At 41.7% G+C, this 21,165-nt stretch overlaps 1 protein-coding gene across 1 annotated transcript; it reads left to right on the top strand.

The window, feature by feature from the left end:
* Positions 1-753: 753 nt before the first annotated feature.
* PPTC7 (protein phosphatase targeting COQ7) lies at positions 754-20,344 on the top strand. The gene is made up of 6 exons (XM_050906653.1): positions 754-1,007; positions 10,714-10,893; positions 13,375-13,573; positions 15,838-15,961; positions 18,012-18,141; positions 19,564-20,344. The coding sequence occupies exons 1-6, from the start codon at positions 806-808 to the stop codon at positions 19,620-19,622; spliced, it is 894 nt and encodes a 297-aa protein (XP_050762610.1). The 5' UTR covers positions 754-805; the 3' UTR covers positions 19,623-20,344.
* Positions 20,345-21,165: the final 821 nt, after the last annotated feature.

Raw genomic sequence — 21,165 nt, 5'->3', positions numbered from 1 at the left:
AGGCGCAGCCTCGCTCGCCCCGGTGTTGAAAACGTAATTGCAATAATGACGGGTAGAACGGCAGCGAGCAGGGGAACCGTCTCCCCGGCCCCCGCAGACACCCCCGCTCGGGGCCGGGCGGCGGCCAGGCCGCTTACCGGGGCGCTGTGAGGCGGGGAGGCCGCGGGGGGTGCTGGGAGCCGCCCGCTGTTATTGTCCCGCAACATGCAAATGAGGCGCGGCGGGGAGCCAATGGGGGGGGTGGCCGCCGGTTGCTGCGCAAGCGCGCTGGGGCGGGGCGGGGCTGACCTCGCCGCTCGCTCGCTCGCTCGCTCGTCGAGCGCCGGGGCCTCAACACACGCGCGCGGCGAAGATGGCGGCTGCGGCCGGCGGGGTGCGGGGGTGGCGCAACGGGCACCGCCGGCGCTGACCGGGTCACCCCACGGCGCGGCGGGAGGGCGCCCGGAGGCCTTCGCGGGGCAGCACCGGCCGGCTGGGGAGGAGGCAGAGCCCCCCTCGGGGGGGGGGGGTGGTGGGGGTGCGCGGAAGGCGGGGGCGCTGCCGGCAACCCGGCCGTGAGGGGCCGGCGCGCGGGGCGTGAGGGGCAGCGAGGGCGGGAGCCGGCCCAGAGGGGCGAGGCGGCCCGTGGGGAGGGAGGGCGAGGGGCCGGGCCGAGGAGGGGCAGCGGGGACCGGCGGGGACGGAGGCAAGCCGGCCGGCGGGCAGGGGAAGGCTGGCTCCCTGCGGCGGGCGCTCGCAGGTCAGGAGGCGGCTGCGCCGGTGGCTCCCCGCGTTCCTGGCTCTGGGCTGGTGGGCGCCCCACGCCATGTTCTCGGTGCTCTCCTATGGCAGGCTGGTGGCCCGGGCAGTCCTGGGCGGCCTCTCGCAGACGGACTCCCGTGACTACAGCTTGGTGACAGCCAGCTGTGGCTTTGGCAAAGATTTCCGCAAGGGCATCCTCAAGAAAGGCATGTGCTACGGGGATGACGCCTGCTTCGTGGCCCGGCACCGGTCGGCAGATGTGCTGGGTAAGTGCTGGCAGGGCCCTGCTCGGGGGGTGCCGAGCTGGCTTTGGCGTCGGTGTCGTGACCTCCCCTCCTTGAGCCGCGCATGGCGAAGCGGCTCAGTCTTTGGCCGCAGACGAAGGAGCCGGTTCCGCATGTAAATGTCGGCGTGAGTTTTCTCTTTTAGCTTCAACAGAAAGCTCTCGTGCTCTTTGCTGCAGCACGACGCCCACCTCGCTCAGCCTGCCTTTGGGGTGGGGTGGTGTGGGTGCTGGGCATCGGGGCCCAGCCTTGGCGTTTCACCTGGAGGTGCCTGTAAGGCCTAGTGGCTCCGAAAGCCAGAGAAACAGTCTGTCGTGCATTTCGCTTTCTGTGTGCCTTTAAAACCTGACCAAGCCCCATGTGTAAGCATTGCATTTCTACATGAAGGATCATTGAAACAGACACTTCCTGATTTTAGCGCGTGCTGTGTCCTTGTCAAGTGAAAGGCAGAGTGACATTGAGACTGGTTTCAAATGTCAAACTTCAATTTCAATATTTGTTCTATCCCGATTACACTCTCTGGTTTGGATTCACGTGCAAAATGAGTCTTAAGGGTTCAAATTTTAGAAGTAGTGAATAATTACAGATAATCAATGGAATCTTCAGCTTATGAGGAGCGTTGCTTTTGACAGTGCTTGACCTTTCTCCTGTGTAGTCAAGGTTGAATTTGGCTGACACTCTGCAAAAGTTAGTTTGCGAGCAACTGACAAAAGTAAATTGTCACCAAAACTTTGACATTTAAAAAAAAGACCTTCCTCCCCCTGCCCCTGGTTTGTTTTTTTTTTTTTTTAAATTTAAAACTGGTGGGATTACACTGCAGTATCGCATGATGTGATGGTGCTTGGTGATTCTTCACAATTTGGTGCTGTCATTGTAACTTGGTTGCCGTTTAGTACAGCTGAGACATTTTTTCAGGAAGCTGTGACTTGGTGCTAGGTAACAGTATTGCTGATTGTTCTCAAGGGAGCTTTTATTTTAAGGGTGATGCTACAGCTTTCAAGGAGATGTGGAAAACAGGTCAATGCATTTTAGATACTCTGCATCTTTTCTGTTGTGCCTGTTCCAGAGAAACTTTTTTCTATTAGAATTAGCTGTTGGACAATCTTACTTTAACATGTGACTAAGGCTGGCTGCCTGTGAAGTTCATACTAGGCCAGCACTGATGAATAACTGAGCAATCGGTATTTGCCCGTAAGAGAAATGCAGAATCTGCTTTACTTAGGTGGACTCTTTGCATGGGGAAGCGGGTGGATTTAGACCCATTTGATGATGTTTAGAGGTTTTTGGCCATATTTGGTAATTACCATGTGTGGACCTACAGCTTGTCTTGTCTTCCTGCTGGAGTCAACAGAGAATTGCATTTCTAAGTTGGTCTTTGCATTAATTTTCATGGCAACTTGAAAACAAACAATTGTAACTCCACGTAAGGATCAAACAGCAAAGGCGGCTTCAGACCAGAATGTCTTAAGTACCAAGAAGAAAATAATTTAAGTAGAAAAGCTGTTGGTTCCCCCCCACCCCGTAAAGCTATTTTCATGTTAGTTCTTTATTGTTTTTCTATTATACGTACCAAAAAAACAAGATCACTGTACATTCTGCAAACAGTAACGCTCAGGATGGGTTTTGATGCAATCTAACTTGATGCTTTTTCTTCATCTGTAGTTCTTAAGTTTAGAGACAGAGTAGTTTTCTCCTTGTTTCTCCTGCTACGATCATCTCTCTGCTCTCCCTTTCTCGACTAGCTCTTCTACACTGCTGCAGAAAGAGTTTCAGCACCAGTGTTTTCCTGCCCTCAATTCCTCTTACTCTCGTCACAAATCTAGAGGTTCCGTACCTATTTTTTAAAGACCCTCATAAATTTTGTACTAACTCAATACCTGCCTAACTCTACACCTCAACAAAACTGGCTGAGTGGAACTGTTGCTTTTCAAGCTTCATTTTTCAGTGTTAGTTTACTGAAGAGGCTCATGTGGTTTTAGCCAAAGTGAACACGAGACACAGTAAGAGTGCTTTTAAATTTCAAGTGTATCACTTAGAGTTAGTCTGCCCTAGTAGTCATCAGTGACAAAGCCGTGCCAGATAATTAATTTAAAATTCTTCCGTGCCAGTCTTTTCTAGAACCAATATGTGGGAAGCATGCCTGTGTGGGATGGATATGGGTGTGGTGTAACAGTGAAAGAGCTACTCCCAGCCATTTGGCATGAGTGCTTGGGGATTCATTTTCTTAGGTCAAACAGAAGTTGACTAGGCAGTGTGTTTATAGCAGATACAAAAATGGTAAGCACTTCTTTTGTTATATGTATACTGTATAGTCTAAAGGCTGGAAATTTACCAGCGTCTTCTAGTCCATGCTTTATCCTTTCATAGTAAGACCAGCAGAAAGCATATGAAGATTCATGCTATTTCCAGTCCTCCCATAGTTGTTGGAGGCTTGATAAGGCCTATTACTGGTGTACTTGAATCCTTGGGGGTTTTGTCACTTATTTTTACTGTTGTCTGGGATGTACCTGTTAAGTTTGCATGTTTTCTTCCCATTCTGAGCACAGGGAGAAACAAGAAACTCAGAACCACAGTGTTTCCTTTGGGATCACTCTGAGAAAACGGAATGGCTTTACTACTGATATTAATCTCTAGAGCTTTATGATTCAGGCCAATGTTTCTTTTTTGCTGCTTCTAGTACCTTACTGTACTTTTCTGTATGCTCCCTGTCAGTGTCTTGGTTGTCCAGATCCTCAGAATATTCAGATATCTTCTTGAGACTTGGTAGATGTTATGTACTACTTCACATCTGAAGGCATGCCTTTGTAACTTTTGAGGACAGAAATACTGTTTTTCAAAGCTGCAAAACAAAACTCTTCAGAAACTGACACCTCTGTTTTTTCCTAATTAGCATGTGAGTAGAATTTTTAGTGCATAGGGAGCAAAACACAGATTTTAAAGATGAGCTTAAACACTTTATGTAGACATTTCACTTAACAAAACTAAACGTTGAAGCTTGTTTATACATTTTGAGATGTCTCATGCTAATGATTGTTTTTTCTGTTGTTGGGATCTGCCTTTTCTTGCTTATTCCTGCCTTATCAGGCTCCTGATGTCTTTGCTAATTTTTTATGGATTTTCCAAGCTGTTGTGTGACTCATTATTGAAACATTACAGCAACCAATGTGCATCCCGTGACAGCATCACTTATACAATGTCTGTGCTGGGTAGAAGTTTGGGTGTAGCCAGTGTGACTTGACTAGTCTTCCAAACTATTTCTGTCCCCCAGCAGTAGTAGGAAAAAACTGTCTGGCAGCAGAGTACTGTTTGTCCACTGCAAAGTTAAAATTTGGCAACTGTTTTGTCTGCTGCAAATCTTGATTTTTAATTTGGGGGGGTATTGTAGGGCAGCTACTCTAAACTGAAAGGGATTGCACTTTATTTGAAAATCAAGTTTGTCAGCAGCCTGCAGCGGCGGTATGTAAAACTCCCCTGGAATATTGTTAGTCTCACTGTCATCAAGAGAAATAAGCTACAAAACGTAAAAGGATTTGTAGATGAAATGTCAAGGTTGTTCTGGCAACTACAGAGGAGGAAGGGATTCTTGCTTTGATGCCTGAAGGTCGTAGAAGACTATGTTAAGTGGTTTATTTGGTGTCATACCCATTAAAGAGATTACTGCCTTATCACAACTTATTACACTAAAGGAGGCAAGTCGTCTGCTTGCTTCAGAGTAGCCTTTCACCTTCTCTGTTGAGAGAACTCAGGACATCTTAGAGGGAGTAATCAGTTATTTGAAAAAAATTGTATATGTGTCTTAGTTTGTAATAGACCAAATGAAATTTTCTTTTTAACATGGGAGCACAAGTACTGTCATTTGTAGAGAAACTACGGATTGAGAAACATCCCCATTAACAAACCTATTCACTGACGTTCTTGTCAATACAGCTAATCCAAATGTCAGCAGAGCTGTTCTTAAGTAGCATTGAATGTAACCTCTTAGAAATGTGGTAGCTCTCTTTCCGAGAATGAAACTAAAATCTGGTTATTCTTCTTCACCACAGTTTCTGGAAGGGCATTGCACACAACGTATTCTGATCAGGATTTGCAGTTGAACGCTTACTTTAATTGTAAGTGCTATTGATACTTGTTGATAGCGGACAATTTTCCATTCATGTGCAGATCTTAGCCTGAACGAAAAGCAGGTTCTGTCAGAAATCACAGAAGAAAATAAGCAAAGCTGAACACAATACAGTAGGTGAGGCATTAATCGTACCTATGTCGCAGGAAATGCTGCAAAAATGTCCCGCTGTTTACTTTGGTTCATCTGCGCTACTAATATTGTGAGCCTGAGATTGTTCAGGCTGTAAGTAATTTCAGTACAGCTTGGGTAATGTCTGACTACAGTACCTATCCCTTTTCATCATTTAAGTGCCAACCACCAGTAGCAGTTCAGCTACGAAAATAACTTCCACGATTGCTCAACACCTTGAGAGATTAAATAGTTCTAACTATGTAGGGAAGTTTTTACAAAACTTTCAGGAATAAGTAATAGTTGAGTGTTCTCCTGTAGCTCCCAAAATCCACTGAGCGATTTCTCAGGCCTAAGTGAAATAGGTAAGAGATCTATCTGGTAAAAACCTGTTTCAGGAAAAAAAGTGTTTTGTAGCGTGGGGCGGGGGGGAGATGTAAGGAACTGCTACTTTTTCCTGGAAGTAGATGCACAATTTAATGTTTTCGGTTCCTTTTTTCTCCTTCAGTTTGTTCTTCAAGACCATCTCTCGCTTTGCCTCTTGCTTTTTGTTCCTCATTATCACTTAGCCAGTTATTCTTCCAGTACCCCTCTAATTCATGCAAGGGTAGTTTAAGGTCTACTGTAACTTTTAAAGTGCACAGTGTGAATAAGTAACCTTTCCTTTTGTAACTAGTTATCAGTCACACACAATCCGCCTCTAGGGATTTGTATTTAACTAGGTTATTTCTTTGTCAAAACCTGGGGGGGGGATAGACATCATTTGACTGTAACGTTGTGATCCCATACGTGCTGCCAGTGAAGCTGCTAGGAGAGTTGGTGCTGGCTTTCAGCATGCGGCTTGCTTTGGATGGAGAACCTATCCAGGTGTGTGATTTATCTCATTGCTGATAAAACAAGAAATCTTATCAGTTTATCTCAATTCCGGTATGTTGACAAATATTAGGTGCTGTATTTCAAACTTGTGTAGTGCAATAGATTGCACTTTGTTATGCCTTTCTTCTATATTTGATGCAAAATAAATTCAGTCACAAATATATCCTTTTGATTTTCTTTTATCAGTGATTCATTGCTAATTCAGGTAAGGATCTCAAGAAATTTCAAGTTCAGTGGGATGCGTGGAGTGTCTTATGAAGTTAATTGTGGTTATATGCAAAAGTAGTTCCTGCTGGCACACTTGTGCCTGCCTGGTGCTTCTGTGTGTGATTATTATTCTTAGCTGATGCAACGTTTGAACGTACCAGTCTTTCAAGAGATTTTTGGGAGAGGGTGATACTTTTGAACTCTGACCATGGGCAGGTTAGTTTGCCAGCTAGCCAGAACTTCCACTCATAATGCTATTTATATTAAACAGAGTTTGATTAGTATCGTGGGTTTGTTCTGAACTTTAAGCCTGTTGAGTTTATATTTGCTCTGAACTGGATAGAACATCTGGATCTGACTTAGAAAAGTGTGCAGTGAAAAGCACATATGACTAGTCTCGGCACTGGCTGGCTGTTCCCTGGGCTTCTGCAGTTAACCTTATGTGTTGGCGGTCAAAACAACTTTACGTTTGCATTTCAACTGGTATTTTATCCCAGGTGCTTTTAGCATTTTGAAATAAATTTTAACAAGTTTCAGTGCCAGTATCTTCACTTGCTCAGTTTCAGTGCTGCAGCATCAGTCACTTGTGCTTTGTCTTGAAACTTCATTTCAGCTGTCTCTCTCGGAGAGATCTTGATACACTGAATCTTTAAGAAGTTAGAAAGAGCCAGTTTTTGGACTGACACATGCAGCAAGTATTTAATCTGGCAGTAGTATTTGTGTGTTTTCCAGCAGAAGGCAATGTAGTGGAGTGTTAACTCTCAAAGATTCTGAAAGGTCTCCATAATATAGTTAAATACTTGAGAAGCATTTATTCTTTTGAAGTAATTTATTGTGAAATTTTCAGTTGCTTTATTTACAGTGGTTGTTCATCTAGCCACAGGCATTTCACTATGTCACATGGACATTTGTGTAATTTCTGCATAGGCTTGAACAGGGAATATCCAAAGAAATATTCTTTCTATAAAATTTTCTGATTTACTGAATGGCTTAGAAAAAATCAAGGATTGTGTACAGTTCAATTTTAGCAATTCTTCTCAGCCATGCAGTTTGTCTTAAATGTCCCACGATTCCGATTTTGTAAGACGATTATTTTAAGTTAAATGATGGATATTGGAAGACTATTTAATTTCTTACGGTGAAATGTAATAAAATGAAAACCTGAGTAATCTTTTTGACTTGTTAAAACAGTAGTTATTTTGAATATTTACAGGTTTTTTTTGTCTTAGATGAAAACAAAGATAATATAAATGAATAGAGCTTGGCATTACTCCTTGGCAGTGATACTGCCAATAGCAGTACCTTTGAATTTTCCTTTGGTGACAGAGGAAAAACGTACTATTACATAAAACTCATTAAAATGGACTAATTTTTCAGTTCTTACTACTTCTGGAGTTTGAAATATCTCACAAATAGTTTTGCTCCTTGCTTGCTGTATATCAAATATCACAAGGTTTTCTTAAACTTTATTCTCACTTACATTTCATCTAGTTCAGCAGCAGTTTATTCAATTTGTTTTAAAATCACGTATTCCTTTCCCATACAACTGCTTAGTTCATGTTGAGAATGTAGAATGTAAAGATACTGTTTTTATTTTAAAACTATGCTGAAGGTAGGACAGGATGGCTAAAGATCTTAGGGAATGTAAAAATCTTCTTTTAAGGCAAAACCAATCAAGGTGACGTTTTCTAGGTGGCACTGTGTGGTGTAGGGCTTCTTCAATGTGCTTTGCCTTTGTACTGCCATCGATCTCGATGGCAGCAGTAATTTCTGGCTCTGTGCCGGAGCAGGAGGAAGCATTTGACTCCTCTGGCAGTGTTCAGGAACCATGCTTTGGGAGCCAACAAGGTCATTTAGCTTAAATTAAATGAACTGCCCTATCGTCTTTTAGAGATACAGTTTAAAAAAAAAAAAAAAGAAAAAAGAGGAAAAAAAACCCCAAACCTTTGCAAAAAAACCCCACATTGTCCATTTTGGGAAGGACAAGAAATAGGTGCCAGTGGTGGTACATGAGTTGGTGAGCTGATGAGGTGTCGTGGAGGTGTTACAGTGAAAGCATACTCCGGGGCCCGCTCGTGAATGCAATGGTCCTGTTTGCTTCTGTGCCAGCGATGGAGAAGGCATGCACAACTGTCTTGTTGATTCTTAAGACAATCTGTTCTCTTAAGTACGGTACAAAGCTAAGTCAGAGGACCTACTTGTGGACTGTCTACTGGATGGTTGTTTTGGAAGGCACTGGCAGAATGTACTTAAAGCTGTTTATAGCTTGCAAAAAGCAGACAGGAAGGAAGACGGACAAAGCCATTTCATGCCTCAAGATAGAGTGTGAAGCGTGCTGCCATGATTACGGATTCAGATTTCCTGCCTGGAGTAAGAAGTGAACAAAGAAAATGAGGTGGCATACTCTTATTTTTGCTTTAAAAATTGAAATAGGTTTTGATAATTAACCTTATCAGATGCTTGCTATGACGGCTTTCTTGTACTGTATACTAATGCTGTAGTGTATCTATTTAAATATTTCCCAAGAAGACTAATGCAAAAATGGTTTACTGATTGCTTGAGGGAACTCTGTAATTTCTGATGAGCTTGTTTTGTAACCACCTTAGGAGCCAAAAGCTTTGGACAGTGCTTGTCGAACATCATCTTTTCATTGCATTAACCCTGTTGTCAGTGAAGCAATGCTGTATTCAGCTAGCAAAAGTACATCTGGATAGTGTTCAACTTAAAGGGAAAAAAGCCGCTCATCTGGTAACTTCATGTAAACCATCGTCCGAACTGAAGCTTAGTTTCTATTTCAAGTTCTAGATTTAGAACTTTTTCTTAATAATCTCTTATTCTAGATTTGTCTGCATGGCAGCAGAAAGCAAAGGGTTAATCCAGTATTAACTTGAAGTTTTGGGACCTGTAAAGAGAGGATTAGTTTGTTCTTGAAGAAACCAGAAAAGGCATTTCCGAGAATGCCAGGGTTGCTTTTGCATGAGCTTCTTCCCAGGGTCTGGTCTGAAGAGGTGAATACAGGGATCTGCCTTCCTATAGCGTTCGTCTGAGAAGGCAAACGGACGAAGCAGGTGTCTGAAAGGTTGTGCACTATTTTTGGGAGAAATCTGATTAATGTTGATAGGCTGTTCAGAATCTGCCTATAACCTCCTGTCAGATTATAGTTCATGCCAAGTTCAGCTCTAAACCTTCCGTCTCAGTTTCAGATGGTGTCCGATGTGAAGGGCATTTGTAGATGAGGCAAACTTAGTTTTACCTTCCCAGTCAAATTTTCATGCCTTTGCTAATAGCGGCTTTTTTTCTGAGGAGACTGTTGTTCTTCAGCACAATCTGAGCTCTGAAATTGGCTCTTCGTGCTTTTATCACGAACATATTATTTTAGCTTTAGGTTACGGAAACCTGTGTTTGAAATCGTTAGTCCCTTACATGCTGAGGATCAAAAAGATTTTTGTAAAAATTTCCAAGTAGAAATATTTTTGTCTCATAAATAATACCTTCAGACAGTATTTTACTTTTATCATTAAGGCCAGCTGAGGAAGTTCAAAATACTTTAGCCAAATGGGCAGCAGAATATCGTATCTGCTGCTTATCTCCCTTTGACCACCCCCCTTTTCCATGTGCATCTTTGCTGTTTGCCTCTGCGGTTGCTCAGAAGCTTCCCAAGCTTTGGCAGAATTGGTCTAGTTTTCTGATATCTAGGTTGTTTTGAATAACTGAGTGAAAATTGACTGGATCATAGTCAGTTTTCATTCTCTTGCTTGGCCGAAGCTGTAAGCAACAAACTGTCCTTGGAAGGGGTAGGTCCCAGCATTGTGTTGGTTACGTGTTTTTTTGAATACACTTTTAAAATGGAAGTTTAGTTTCTACAGAAATTGATATTACGAAATAGAAAGCAGTATCCTTCATATGAGCAAGTAGCTCAACAAAAAACTTCAGGCTGCTGAATAGTGGGGAAGAATTTCTTTATCATTTCTGTACTATTTAAAATCCTAACAACCTTCACATTTAAAATTAATAAAAACTCTTCTTCCTTTTTAATGGGCTAGTCAAAGGTTAATGTGACTGAATCCCCCTCTTCCCCCCACATTTCCCATTACTTGTTCTCTGGTGAAGTCAGCTTCCTCACAGAGTTCTCAGCATTAGACTTTTACCTCCTCTTCAGCAATTCAGATTGTATTTAGAGATTTGTCTAGGAGCTGATGTCAGAAGATATCTCACAAATGCTTAGAATTTTTTTCTTAATCAAAAATGTTTTTCAAGCAGGTGCCTGTGTCCTACTTTTTAGTTACTGAATATCATAAGTGATGTCAAAAATTAAAAACCTTGTTTTGGAAACAATTTCTGTTCATACAACTCTGGTTTTCTGTTTTCTTCTAGGGGTAGCAGATGGTGTAGGTGGCTGGAGAGACTATGGGGTTGACCCTTCTCAGTTCTCAGGGACTCTAATGCGAACATGTGAACGTTTAGTAAAAGAAGGACGGTTTGTACCAAGTAATCCTGTTGGGATTCTCACCGCAGGTTATTGTGAGCTGCTGCAGAACAAAGTACCTTTGCTTGGTAAGAGAGCAAAAAATATATAAATTGGATCTGTGTTGTATGTTATCTAGACATATATGTACAAATAACTGTTCTCCGTTGAAAACTCTTAATGGTTGGTTGTGGCTTTTTGCTTAAGCTATGCAAGCAGAAATATTTTCTGATGATAATTGGATGCAGTTCTGCTCATTCCTTGCCTTACTGCTCCTGTTGCCTTTTATGTCCAATGAATTTTAAACATAATGGGTTGACTTAAGTAGTTTATATCATACAATCACTGGTACCATGTATTATTTTTATAATTCTTTGTGGGCAATTCATTACAGATTTTTTTGAAAGCGAACTAAAGTAGATGCTTAGCATATTCTGTGTCAAACTTGATTTTAGGCAGGGCATCCAGCTGCCTTGGAATGGTGAGCAGATAGAGAGGCAACATTTGGCCTCAGCTGATAACCTGGAAAACAGAATACTTTTCTAAAGGGCATGTGACCTCTTATGCACCAAGAAAGTGTTACCCTGCATGATATGCATGCTTCTCACCTGACCTTAAACTTCTATGCCAGAAGAGTGCTGTGTAAGCTATATTTAACTTGTCTGCTGAGCTTCGGAACAGATGTTCTCGCATTATATGCCTAAAGAATAGGTTCGAACCTCAGAAATGACCTTAAGTATCACGAAAATAGCAGTGGTCGGTAATTACATTAGGATTTTGTGTGTTTAGTAGTGCTTATTTGTGCAAAGCAGATGTAGCTGTAAGTGATCTACAAAGTGGGCCACTGGTGAGAGCTCTCACAACGGCTTTGTAGACGGAGGCAGCCCTGCTTGGCTTGACCTTTTGAATTCTGAAAAGCGGCATATGCTGAGTCACAAGATCTACATTCCACACATGGCCTCCTAGTTACACTCTGCTAATAGAGTTAGAATTTGAAACTAATGATCCTTAGTGTTTCTCCTTTAGCAGAGAACAATATTTTTAGAATTAGAAATAAAACCCTGGAATTACCACAGCAGTGAGCATTTAGAGTTTATTTAAAATAAAGTGAAGGGAGAGGACTTCATTAAGGAGGATTCATTAGGCAATAACTTTTCCTTGCTGTTGTGTTTTAAGTCGTGATACTTAGTTCATCAGAATTGAATCTAGCAAATACTTCAAAATAAAACTGAAACGGGAGGAAACTCTGCCATTTATTTAAACACTATTCTGGTATTGCAGAACAATCTTGGATGCTGTCACATATAAAATCTGAATTTTTCCTAAGATACTGCTTTGACTTATCATTCAATAAGAGTGGAGAAGGTCCTATATATTCACTAGAGAACAAATTAAGTGCAAGTGTATTGCAGGGAACTCCCTGTATTAGAGAGGGAAACATCTGGAATAGGTGATGCCTAGAGCCAGCTGGACTTCTGCACTAGCAAGCCTGATTGTAAGCTTAGCTCATTGCAAGCTTGTGGTCTGTCCAACATGTAGCAGTGCTTGGAAACTTCTACTGGAAGAACATTAGGATAGAAGATGAAGACTGTTCACCAGCCGGTGATATGGGGACTTAACGTTAGAGGCAGAAGTCAAGAAGAAACGCTTTAGCTGTGTTTCAGCCTCTTCAGGAATGAAAGTTCTTTTGGTGGATGTGCTATCCTAGTTGCAGAAATTAAGTGATTGCTGTTTGCTGTGAAGGACTTAGTCTGTGGATGGGTATCTTTGCAATACAGTTATTTTTGTGGCTTGCAACCAAGCACAGTTGGTGGTTACTTCCCAGTGAATGAATCAAGAATTCCTCAGTGCCCTCAAGCATGGCTGGGATAGTTCTGAGCATGGTTGACAAGTAGATATGTTTCTGTTCTGTCTTACTTTAATCTGGAATAGTGTTTGTCTCTGAAACATGGTTTCTTTAAACTTGTGAAGTTAGTACCCTGAAGACGTGACAGGTTTATTATTTTTTTAAACATGAAGATAGCTCTACAGAGCCATACTATGAAGAAAAGCATTTTAATGTTCTGACAAGAGTAATGCAATAATACCTAACACTTAATTGCAAGCAGTTCTTTACTTGGCATGGTTTATTTACAGCTGATGAGTGAAACTGTGTGGAGAGCACCTAGCATTGTACGGATGCTACTAGAATTCTATTATCTCAATGATTTCGGAATTTCAGTATTTTATGTGACTTCTGTAAATCCAGTCCTATAGCAGAATGTGCTGACATATGTTGGGATGGAAAACTGTAAATAAAGTGGAACAAAACAGGTATTTGTCAGCATAATGTGTTTACCAAAATCAAAGCAGGAACAGTAAGTTCTATACGAAAATCATAGTTTGTGTTGCAAAGATTTCTAGCATTTTGCTATCTTTAGTGTATATTAATTTTGGCATTATTGAGTATTTCCGTTTCTCCTGATTCATAAGCTTTGATAAATATTTGAATAATTGGACTACGAATCAAATCAGTGAAACAACAAGCATTTTCTGTAAGGCTAAATCCAGTTACCGTATTCTGTTTCCAGGAAGCAGTACAGCTTGTATAGTAGTTCTGGACAGAACAAGTCATCGTTTACATACAGCCAACTTGGGAGATTCTGGATTTTTGGTAGTCAGAGGAGGAGAAGTAGTACATCGATCTGATGAGCAGCAGCATTACTTCAACACTCCGTTCCAACTGTCAATAGCTCCACCAGAAGCAGAAGGAGTTGTCTTAAGCGACAGGTAAGATGGGAGAGGATCTAAAATTTTAATCTGTGTACGTGATCGACTCCCAAAAGGTTGCAGTTTTGCTGCTACGGTGCTCTTTGTATAGCGCAGCGTAGCGCGTGGGATTGAAGCACGTATCCCATCAAAGGGTCTTATGCCTGCCCTCCCCCCGCCCCCGTCTTTAGGTAATGTGAACATTTCTCACCTTGTACTTAACAAACTTTGTACGCTGTTGCACAGTCTGAATTTATTGGGCTAACGATTATTCATTCATGATGGCGTATTCCCACGGTCTATGGTGTGCACTAGGTGTGTTCTGATCCATGGGAGGACGTTGCTGAATAAAGCTGCTGTAATAAGACTGCAGCTGGTGTATGTGCTGGTCATCTTGCATGAGCGGCTTCTCTTACCAGTAGCTTTCGTTCCCAGTCCTTGTCTGTGCTCTCTTGAGACTGATTTGGAGTACGCTAATTTAGATATCTTGGCAGTGAGGTAGCAAGTACTTGAAGAATAGAGCAGAGGGACATGTGACTGTAACTTGTGTTTCCAAATAGCTGTTTCCCGCAGCATATTGTATTTGACCAAAACGAGCAAAAAAACTGTTTGGCGGAACACCAAGCTGGGAAATGAGAGTATTAGGAAAGGACAATCTGTTCACAGAAATGAGTTGTTTCAAAGGCAGACTTGTACTTGTGTCTTCCCCTAAGAATGTCAGGCTGATCCATGCTCTGACTTTGTGAAGTCTCACCAGTAATCTAAAATCTAAAAAAAAAAAAAAAAAATTAGCTTTCAAATATGTATTAAAATACAGCTCTCAAATAATGGTTATACACTCATTAAAGTGATATCCCTCTTCTGAATACAGGAAGATCATAAAGGGATCTTCAAGGAGTGACCATAGTATACAGGGAATGCAATAGACATCTTAAGTTTTTTATACAAGGTTTGGCCTCAGTGATCTTAAGGGTCTTTTCCAACCTAAATGATTCTATGATTCTATGAAATATCAAGGCTGGTGCAGTGAGGGTTATGACTTTAATGCCAAAATAGCTCTTTTTGAAAATGGTGGTTAAGTTGTTGAAACTCCTGACCATTCTTGCGTGTGGTTTTATTACTTCATCATAAGACTGCAGAGAGGAAGCTAGGGTAGAACTCTGAAATTAGAACCCTTAAATAATCTAACCACTTCATTAGACTACAATTAAATGATTGTTTGAAATTCCAGAGCTGTAAAAAATCTTAATTTTTCTGAGATTCGATGTCATCCATGGGAAGACAAAAACCAAAAAGCACAAGGATAATTGATAATGTCCAGTGGAAGTCAGGAAAGCAATCTGAATCATCACATAATAAGGAAAGCGCAAGATAAATGAGCTCCCACACTTCAATTCTGAATCATGATTATAGCTTTCTGGCTAGTTTCTGCACTGTTCTTGACATTAATTAGTACTCATGCGTGTTGTCTAAATGCTTCTCCAGTACTTTTTTTTTTTATTTGTTGTCCCAGTTAAATGTTAAATTTGGCTATATATGGGAATAGGCAGGCAATCTTAACTCCATTAACCTTCCTGGAGCTACAAATCAGTTGAGCAAAGCAGCTCTTCTGCTTTTTGGCATAGCCAAATAGCATGGCATGCAGCAGTTTCTCCCCTTTAAAGACCCCTGAAGAATCTTTAAGAATGAAGGATTTGTCATTATGTTGCTTCTGAGAATCAGATTTTGCAGCAATATTCATGGCCAAAATAGATATTTTCCCCTCTTGGTATTGTGTAATGTATTAGACGTAAGTAGACCAACCGGCCGTGGTCTTCTGGTAGCAGCTCCAGACGTGTTTCATGTTACATTGCATTAGAAAGTGATTCGGAATCCTTAAGTGTTTTGGCCATTGCTGTTATGAATTGTCCTTTCAAGTACAGCGCTCTTCCATATTTAAGATGAGTGAGAAGGAAGCCCTGAGCTGCCATTCTACTTAATGGTTTCCATGGAGATACACTTGTGAAGCGGATTAGTTTGCCGGATTGTTCATTTGGGAATTTTAAATGCAAATCCTTTGTGTAATAGCTGGAACATTACCTGTTTGCAATCACAGTTCTTCTGTTGTAGCTTCCTTGACAAGCCGTCCTGGTGCAAAAGCTTCACAGTTGGTGATTATTTCTTTCTTTTGCAGAAGAACACATAACAGTGAATTACAAAAGCTGTTGATGTGCTAGTTTGACATTGCTTGGTGTCTTAGTGAAAGCCGGAGTCCTTTTCTTTTAACATACCTGTCATCTTCACAGCCCTGATGCTGCGGATAGTACTTCTTTTGATGTCCAACTTGGAGACATTATTTTGACTGCAACAGATGGACTGTTTGACAACATGCCTGACTACATGATTCTGCAGGAGTTAAAAAAGCTGAAGGTAAGTGTGTGTATGCTGAATCTCTCACATCTTTTGCACTGGTTATCCCTTATAGTTACTACCATTACTTTTTATGCACGTAACTTCTGTATTTTTTATAAAAGACCCACCACAAAGTGCTATCGTTTAGAGACTTTTCAGTTAATACCACATGTGAGCAGTAGAAAGGGACTTTGACCCCCGCCAAAGCGCTGTCTCGTGGATCTGTGCCCAGGCTGAATCCAGAAGCAGCAGCTTGGGCATCAATTCCTCGAGTAGCAGCTGGTACCAGGTCACTAACTAGCGATGGGAGGGAGAGGAGGAAGGGAAAGGGGGAGATGCTCAGTAGCAGGCACTGCCCTTAGCCAGCTGCTCACACGTTGTATTTTATCTGTACTTGCAGGTTGCAGATTATATACATGAAAATACAGCGCTCTCTCATGGGTTATTTGAGGGGCTGAGCTGTGTACTTAAAAATAATTTGAAGCCTTTCTGAGGGGTTATAAAACAGTAATTCTAAAGTAGTATGGGCTGTCTGAATTGTGGGTTGTGTGTGCTTGCAAATCTTTAATGTTCTGTTAAAAAAAAAAAAAAAAAATTCCTGGCAACTTTTCCAGGTTAGTGACCACAAACATTCTTCTTAAATAGTAAAAATACATTAAAATATTTTAATTTGGATGAGAACATTTAGCTTAAGGCTATTTACTTACAGAAAGGAAAGTATACTTAGGAGATATCAATATGTATAACCTCCCTGAGGAAGCTATTTTATTATGAAATGCAAATAAGGTTAACATGTAGAATTATAGTGCGGTTTTAAAATATTTTGCCTGCTCTGATCCTGCAGCTACGTAACTGAAAGGTGGTGTCGGACAGAGAATGGGTCCTTACGGACAAAATGTCCGAGAGGCCTCTGCACATCAGGCAGACTCTTGTGTTTCCCCCTCTCTGCAGTCCCCACTATCACTCTCCCCTCTTCTGGGTGCAATATTTGGGTCTGAAACTGAGAAGCTGTGCTGTGAAATGGAAAATGTGAGCGCAAGCTGTCACAGAGGCTTTAATCTGGTTAGCGAAGGTAATGACAGCCCTGAAGATGTATCGGCATGCTGTCACGGTTTGGAAGGGCCTGGTGGGCTGGTCGCTAACCTGCGTGGCTGTTACTTATGCTATAGCCAGATCATACCTCTGTCTGCTGTACTCCCACCTTCCTTTTGCTGCGCAGGCGTAAGGTTAGCCTGGGCGGACACTGGAGATGGAATTCCCTTGTGGAAGAAAATTGGGCTCCACCTTTTGGTGTGTTTGGGAAAGGCACTGAAGTTCCCTGTGAGGTTCAGCCAAAAGTTCATCATGTAAATACCTGCTAATTCCCCAAACTGCGGGGAAGACTCTTGAAATGACAAGGCATTTTAAAATAGTTACAAACAAAAAGAGTGGTGGTTGTCATGTCATGTTGGCTCGAGTAAGAAAAGTCTTGGAGTAAAGCAGCAGAGTTACTGAAACAGGAAAAAAATGGCACTTAAAATGCAGTCCGTAGAAAGTTTGTGTGCTCAACAAATACTTTTTCATCTAACTTTTAAAGTGCCTCTTCTCCCCAAGTGTGCTCTTGTCGATTTGGGTAAGAGGGTCAGAGAAGTAAGACTTTCCTTTCAAGGTAAAACATAATTACTTCAACAGAGCCTACTTTGTGAGGGAAGGATGTGAACTTTCTTTCAGTGTGAACTGCTAGCATAGCTATCAAATACTCTGCTTCCCTCAGGTGAGACTGTTAGTCTGTTTTGAGTAGTAGTCTTCTAAGTTTCTAAATTCTACAAATCCTCTAAAACCAAATCTTGTAGCTGCTGGTAGGGAATAGAGGGCTGGACTTCAGTTGTGAAGATTTGCAGTTCTGACCCAAATTTATAAAGCCTAAAATATGCAGGGGGTTCCATTTGGAAGAGAAGGTAATAACTAGTGTCCTAATCTGTGAGAGAGAGGTCCGGCAGTCAGGGATCTCTAAAACTGACATGCATCAGCAAGGCAACTACCGGTAGACTTTCTTAGAAGAATAAACTTTTTTTCCTCATTAATTTAGAACTCCAACTATGAGAGTATACAGCAGACTGCAAGAAGCATTGCTGAGCAAGCTCACGAGCTGGCATATGATCCCACTTACATGTCGCCGTTTGCACAGTTTGCATGTGACAATGGATTGAATGTGAGAGGTGAGAGGTTTGGTTTTTTTTTTCCCCTCCTCCTCCCACTCCTGCTATCTTTGAGAAATCTTAAGCAAAGTGAAGTTCTGTTGTTCCAAAATCTGATAGGAGAACAGAGCGTTAAGAAATGTGGTTGGCAGTAGAGCACCAAGCTAGCGCACCGGGTTTGGCAAGGACGCCAGCTCCTGATGCAGGTCATCCCAGGCCCCGGCTGATCAGAAGCCTCCGGTGGGGAAGCAGCTGGAACACAGAGCGCGCAGCGCACTGGGGTTTTGGGGTTTTTTTTGTTTGTTTTTGTGTTTTATCTAATATGGACGCTCCTGCCCCAGGAATTCTGCCTGATACAAGTTCTCCAGGCTCTTGGGGAAACTGTACTTGACTTGTTCCTTGGATTTGAGCGTGTGGGTGGTGGTGTGTGGGTGTGGTTTTTTGGGTTTTGTTTTTTTAACGCCTTCTGTTATTGATGCTTTTTAGCTGAGATTCTGCCCACTCTTTGGTGGTTTGGGGTTTTTCTTTTGGTTGACATTTCTGACCCTTGTACCGTTAGCATCCCTGTCCTGATCTCTCCGTTGGTTCCACTTTCTATGCTCTAGAAAGATACTAACACCTGGCGGAGTTCAGAGTCCTGTCAAACACCCTTTTTTTTTTTCTTTTCTTTTCTTTTTTTTTAATAAATAAATATAATTCTGCTAGTAAAGGTGTTCTCATTATCTCTGTATCAGGAGGGCAGGATTTCCTGCAAGACCATTAAGCATCTGTCCTAAGGGCAGAGACAATAGCTGTAAAGCTTGGGCTCCATGTTGCTACAAAGCTCCATCATTCAGTAATGAAACTGCAGCTCTCCCGAGTCCAACGGACTGGTTTGGCTTCCTACAAGACCTCTTCTCTGAGCCGTTGCTCGAGGACTTGAGTGTATTGCTGTAGCTGTTGAGGTTTGAAAAGTGCCTACTAAAAACGTGAAGTAGCTTTTAGAAAGATAGGCAGTAATATCGTGCTGGAGAAGATGCTAAAGGGGGGTTTGATTTACGGTAGAAGTTCCTGAGAAGGTACTGGCTTTACTGCGGCTTGCTTGTAACAAAGCAATGTCAGGTTTTTTGTACATTTATTAAATAAATAAGTAGTCTGCTAGAAAGCAGGCTTTCTGCTCTGCCAGCTAACAACAATGTTCAAGGTTCTGTACTCCTTTTAATAGTTCGTGATCTCACTATAGCTTAAAAGGAGAGCGCTTTTTTTGCTGTCTTAAATGTCATTGCTACCCTCAGCTGCATTTTGGAAAGGAGGTGGAGGAAGCAGAGTTCTTGTGTCTACACAAAACAGTTTTTGAATATTTAAACTATTTGTTAAAGAGCTTTCCATGGGGGAATGTCACTGCTTATAAGATGACAACCCGCTGTGGTTTGATGAAATAGTTTTATTTTTCTTATATTACAGGGGGAAAACCAGATGACATCACCGTCCTTCTTTCTATTGTAGCCGAGTACACAGACTGACCTGCCCGGAGCGTCGGCTTCTGACGTTTTCGTTATCCCCGAGCTCCTAGCTTCACCCGTACGGTTTCCTGCTGGCAGGATTGCTTTCTTCCTTCGCAGCTGATCTCAGCAGCTGGTTCTCGAGCTCGTTGCCTGTCTTGAGACGCAACTGAAGTCCTTGTTAAGAACCACTCTCGTAGTACACTGGTCTTTGTCTGCCAGCAAGAAATGAAGAAGCTCAAGGCTTGAAGCATGTCTTTCGGAGCTTAGTCGTTGTCCTTAAAAGGGGGAGGATCAACCCCGCGTCGTTCCTGCGTTCGAAATGTGACTTACTTTCAAAGGAGTAGAATTGGTTTATCATCTTTCAAACTAGATTCAGTAGCTAAAACCTCTACAAGAGGGCATATTACTCTATTTGCTAGAAACGTTCACTATTCATTAAAGGGTATGTTACAGAACACAGTTTCATAAGCATAGTCTTGTTACAGTGATAGCTGAGGTTTCGTGTTTCTAAGCTCCAGTTTTCAGGAGATTTCTAACTGCTGTAAACATTCTGCTCTTGCCATACGTGGTGTCAGCCTAGGAGCCTTTTCTAGTACAAAATTTCAAAAAAAACCCCCCGTACTTAGTTCAAGTTATATGGATGCAAATGTGTTTTGTGGTTTCAGGTGCTTAACTGTGATCTTAAAAAGTTCTGCAGATCATTCGTCCATAATGGGCCTGGTATCTGGATGTTTTGGCTGTGGATAATTTTATTTGATTTTTTTTTTAAAAAACAAAAAATTTAACTCAGTCTCAGAAAGCCGAGCTGGCCAAAGTTGAGGTCCTTTCAGCATTTTAACCCATCTCACCAGCGCGGGATGATGGTGGCGTGAGTGCTGCAGTGGGAGGTTGCACGAAGAACAGATCATCCTCAACTCTGAACGTCTTCGCTTTTGGTTGGTAGATAATTCTGTTGTTAACGAAACATAATTTGTGTTAATAATTGCCGTTCTCGCTTGTGTAGAACAGAACATGCTGCACCAGTTTAAGTCCAGTTGATCCTTATCTTTCTGACTCTCAGACAAGCACCTCTCTGCTCACGCTGTGGCAGCAGCAGTACGTACGTAAATGGAAACTATTAATGAATAATCAGCGACACTTACATTTCAGTAACTAAAGTTTAGGGTTTTCGGAAGGAACCTTAACGATGTTTACAGTTATCTCACAGCCACTTTGCAATATTACATTTCCTTTTGAATGACAGTAGCTCACACTTGGTCCCCCCGTTCCAGCAAGCTTTTCCTTTTTCTTTCCTGAGGTTCATACAAAAAGCTGATAGCTGTAAAGATATATATATTTTTGGTCAGTTTTGCATTAACTTTTTTGCTGGTAGAAAAGTACGTAGAAATAAATTAAAGCCATGTTTTTATATATAAAAAGTCGGGTAATGTTGCTGTTTAGGTGAGTGCAGTTAAACTTGGTCAGTAAGTAATCTTACCTGCTCTCAAAAGGAGATTTTTACTACCTGGTTTATTGTATTAAAACTGTTTAGGTTTGAGGTTACCTCAACTTGTTTAAAGAA

This window comes from Gymnogyps californianus, chromosome 16 (assembly GCF_018139145.2).
Source record: "Gymnogyps californianus isolate 813 chromosome 16, ASM1813914v2, whole genome shotgun sequence".
In the NCBI taxonomy this organism is placed as follows: Eukaryota; Metazoa; Chordata; class Aves; order Accipitriformes; family Cathartidae; genus Gymnogyps; species Gymnogyps californianus.
The sequence above is the reverse complement of the archived record's forward strand: the minus strand, read 5'-3'. Positions and strand labels throughout refer to the sequence as shown.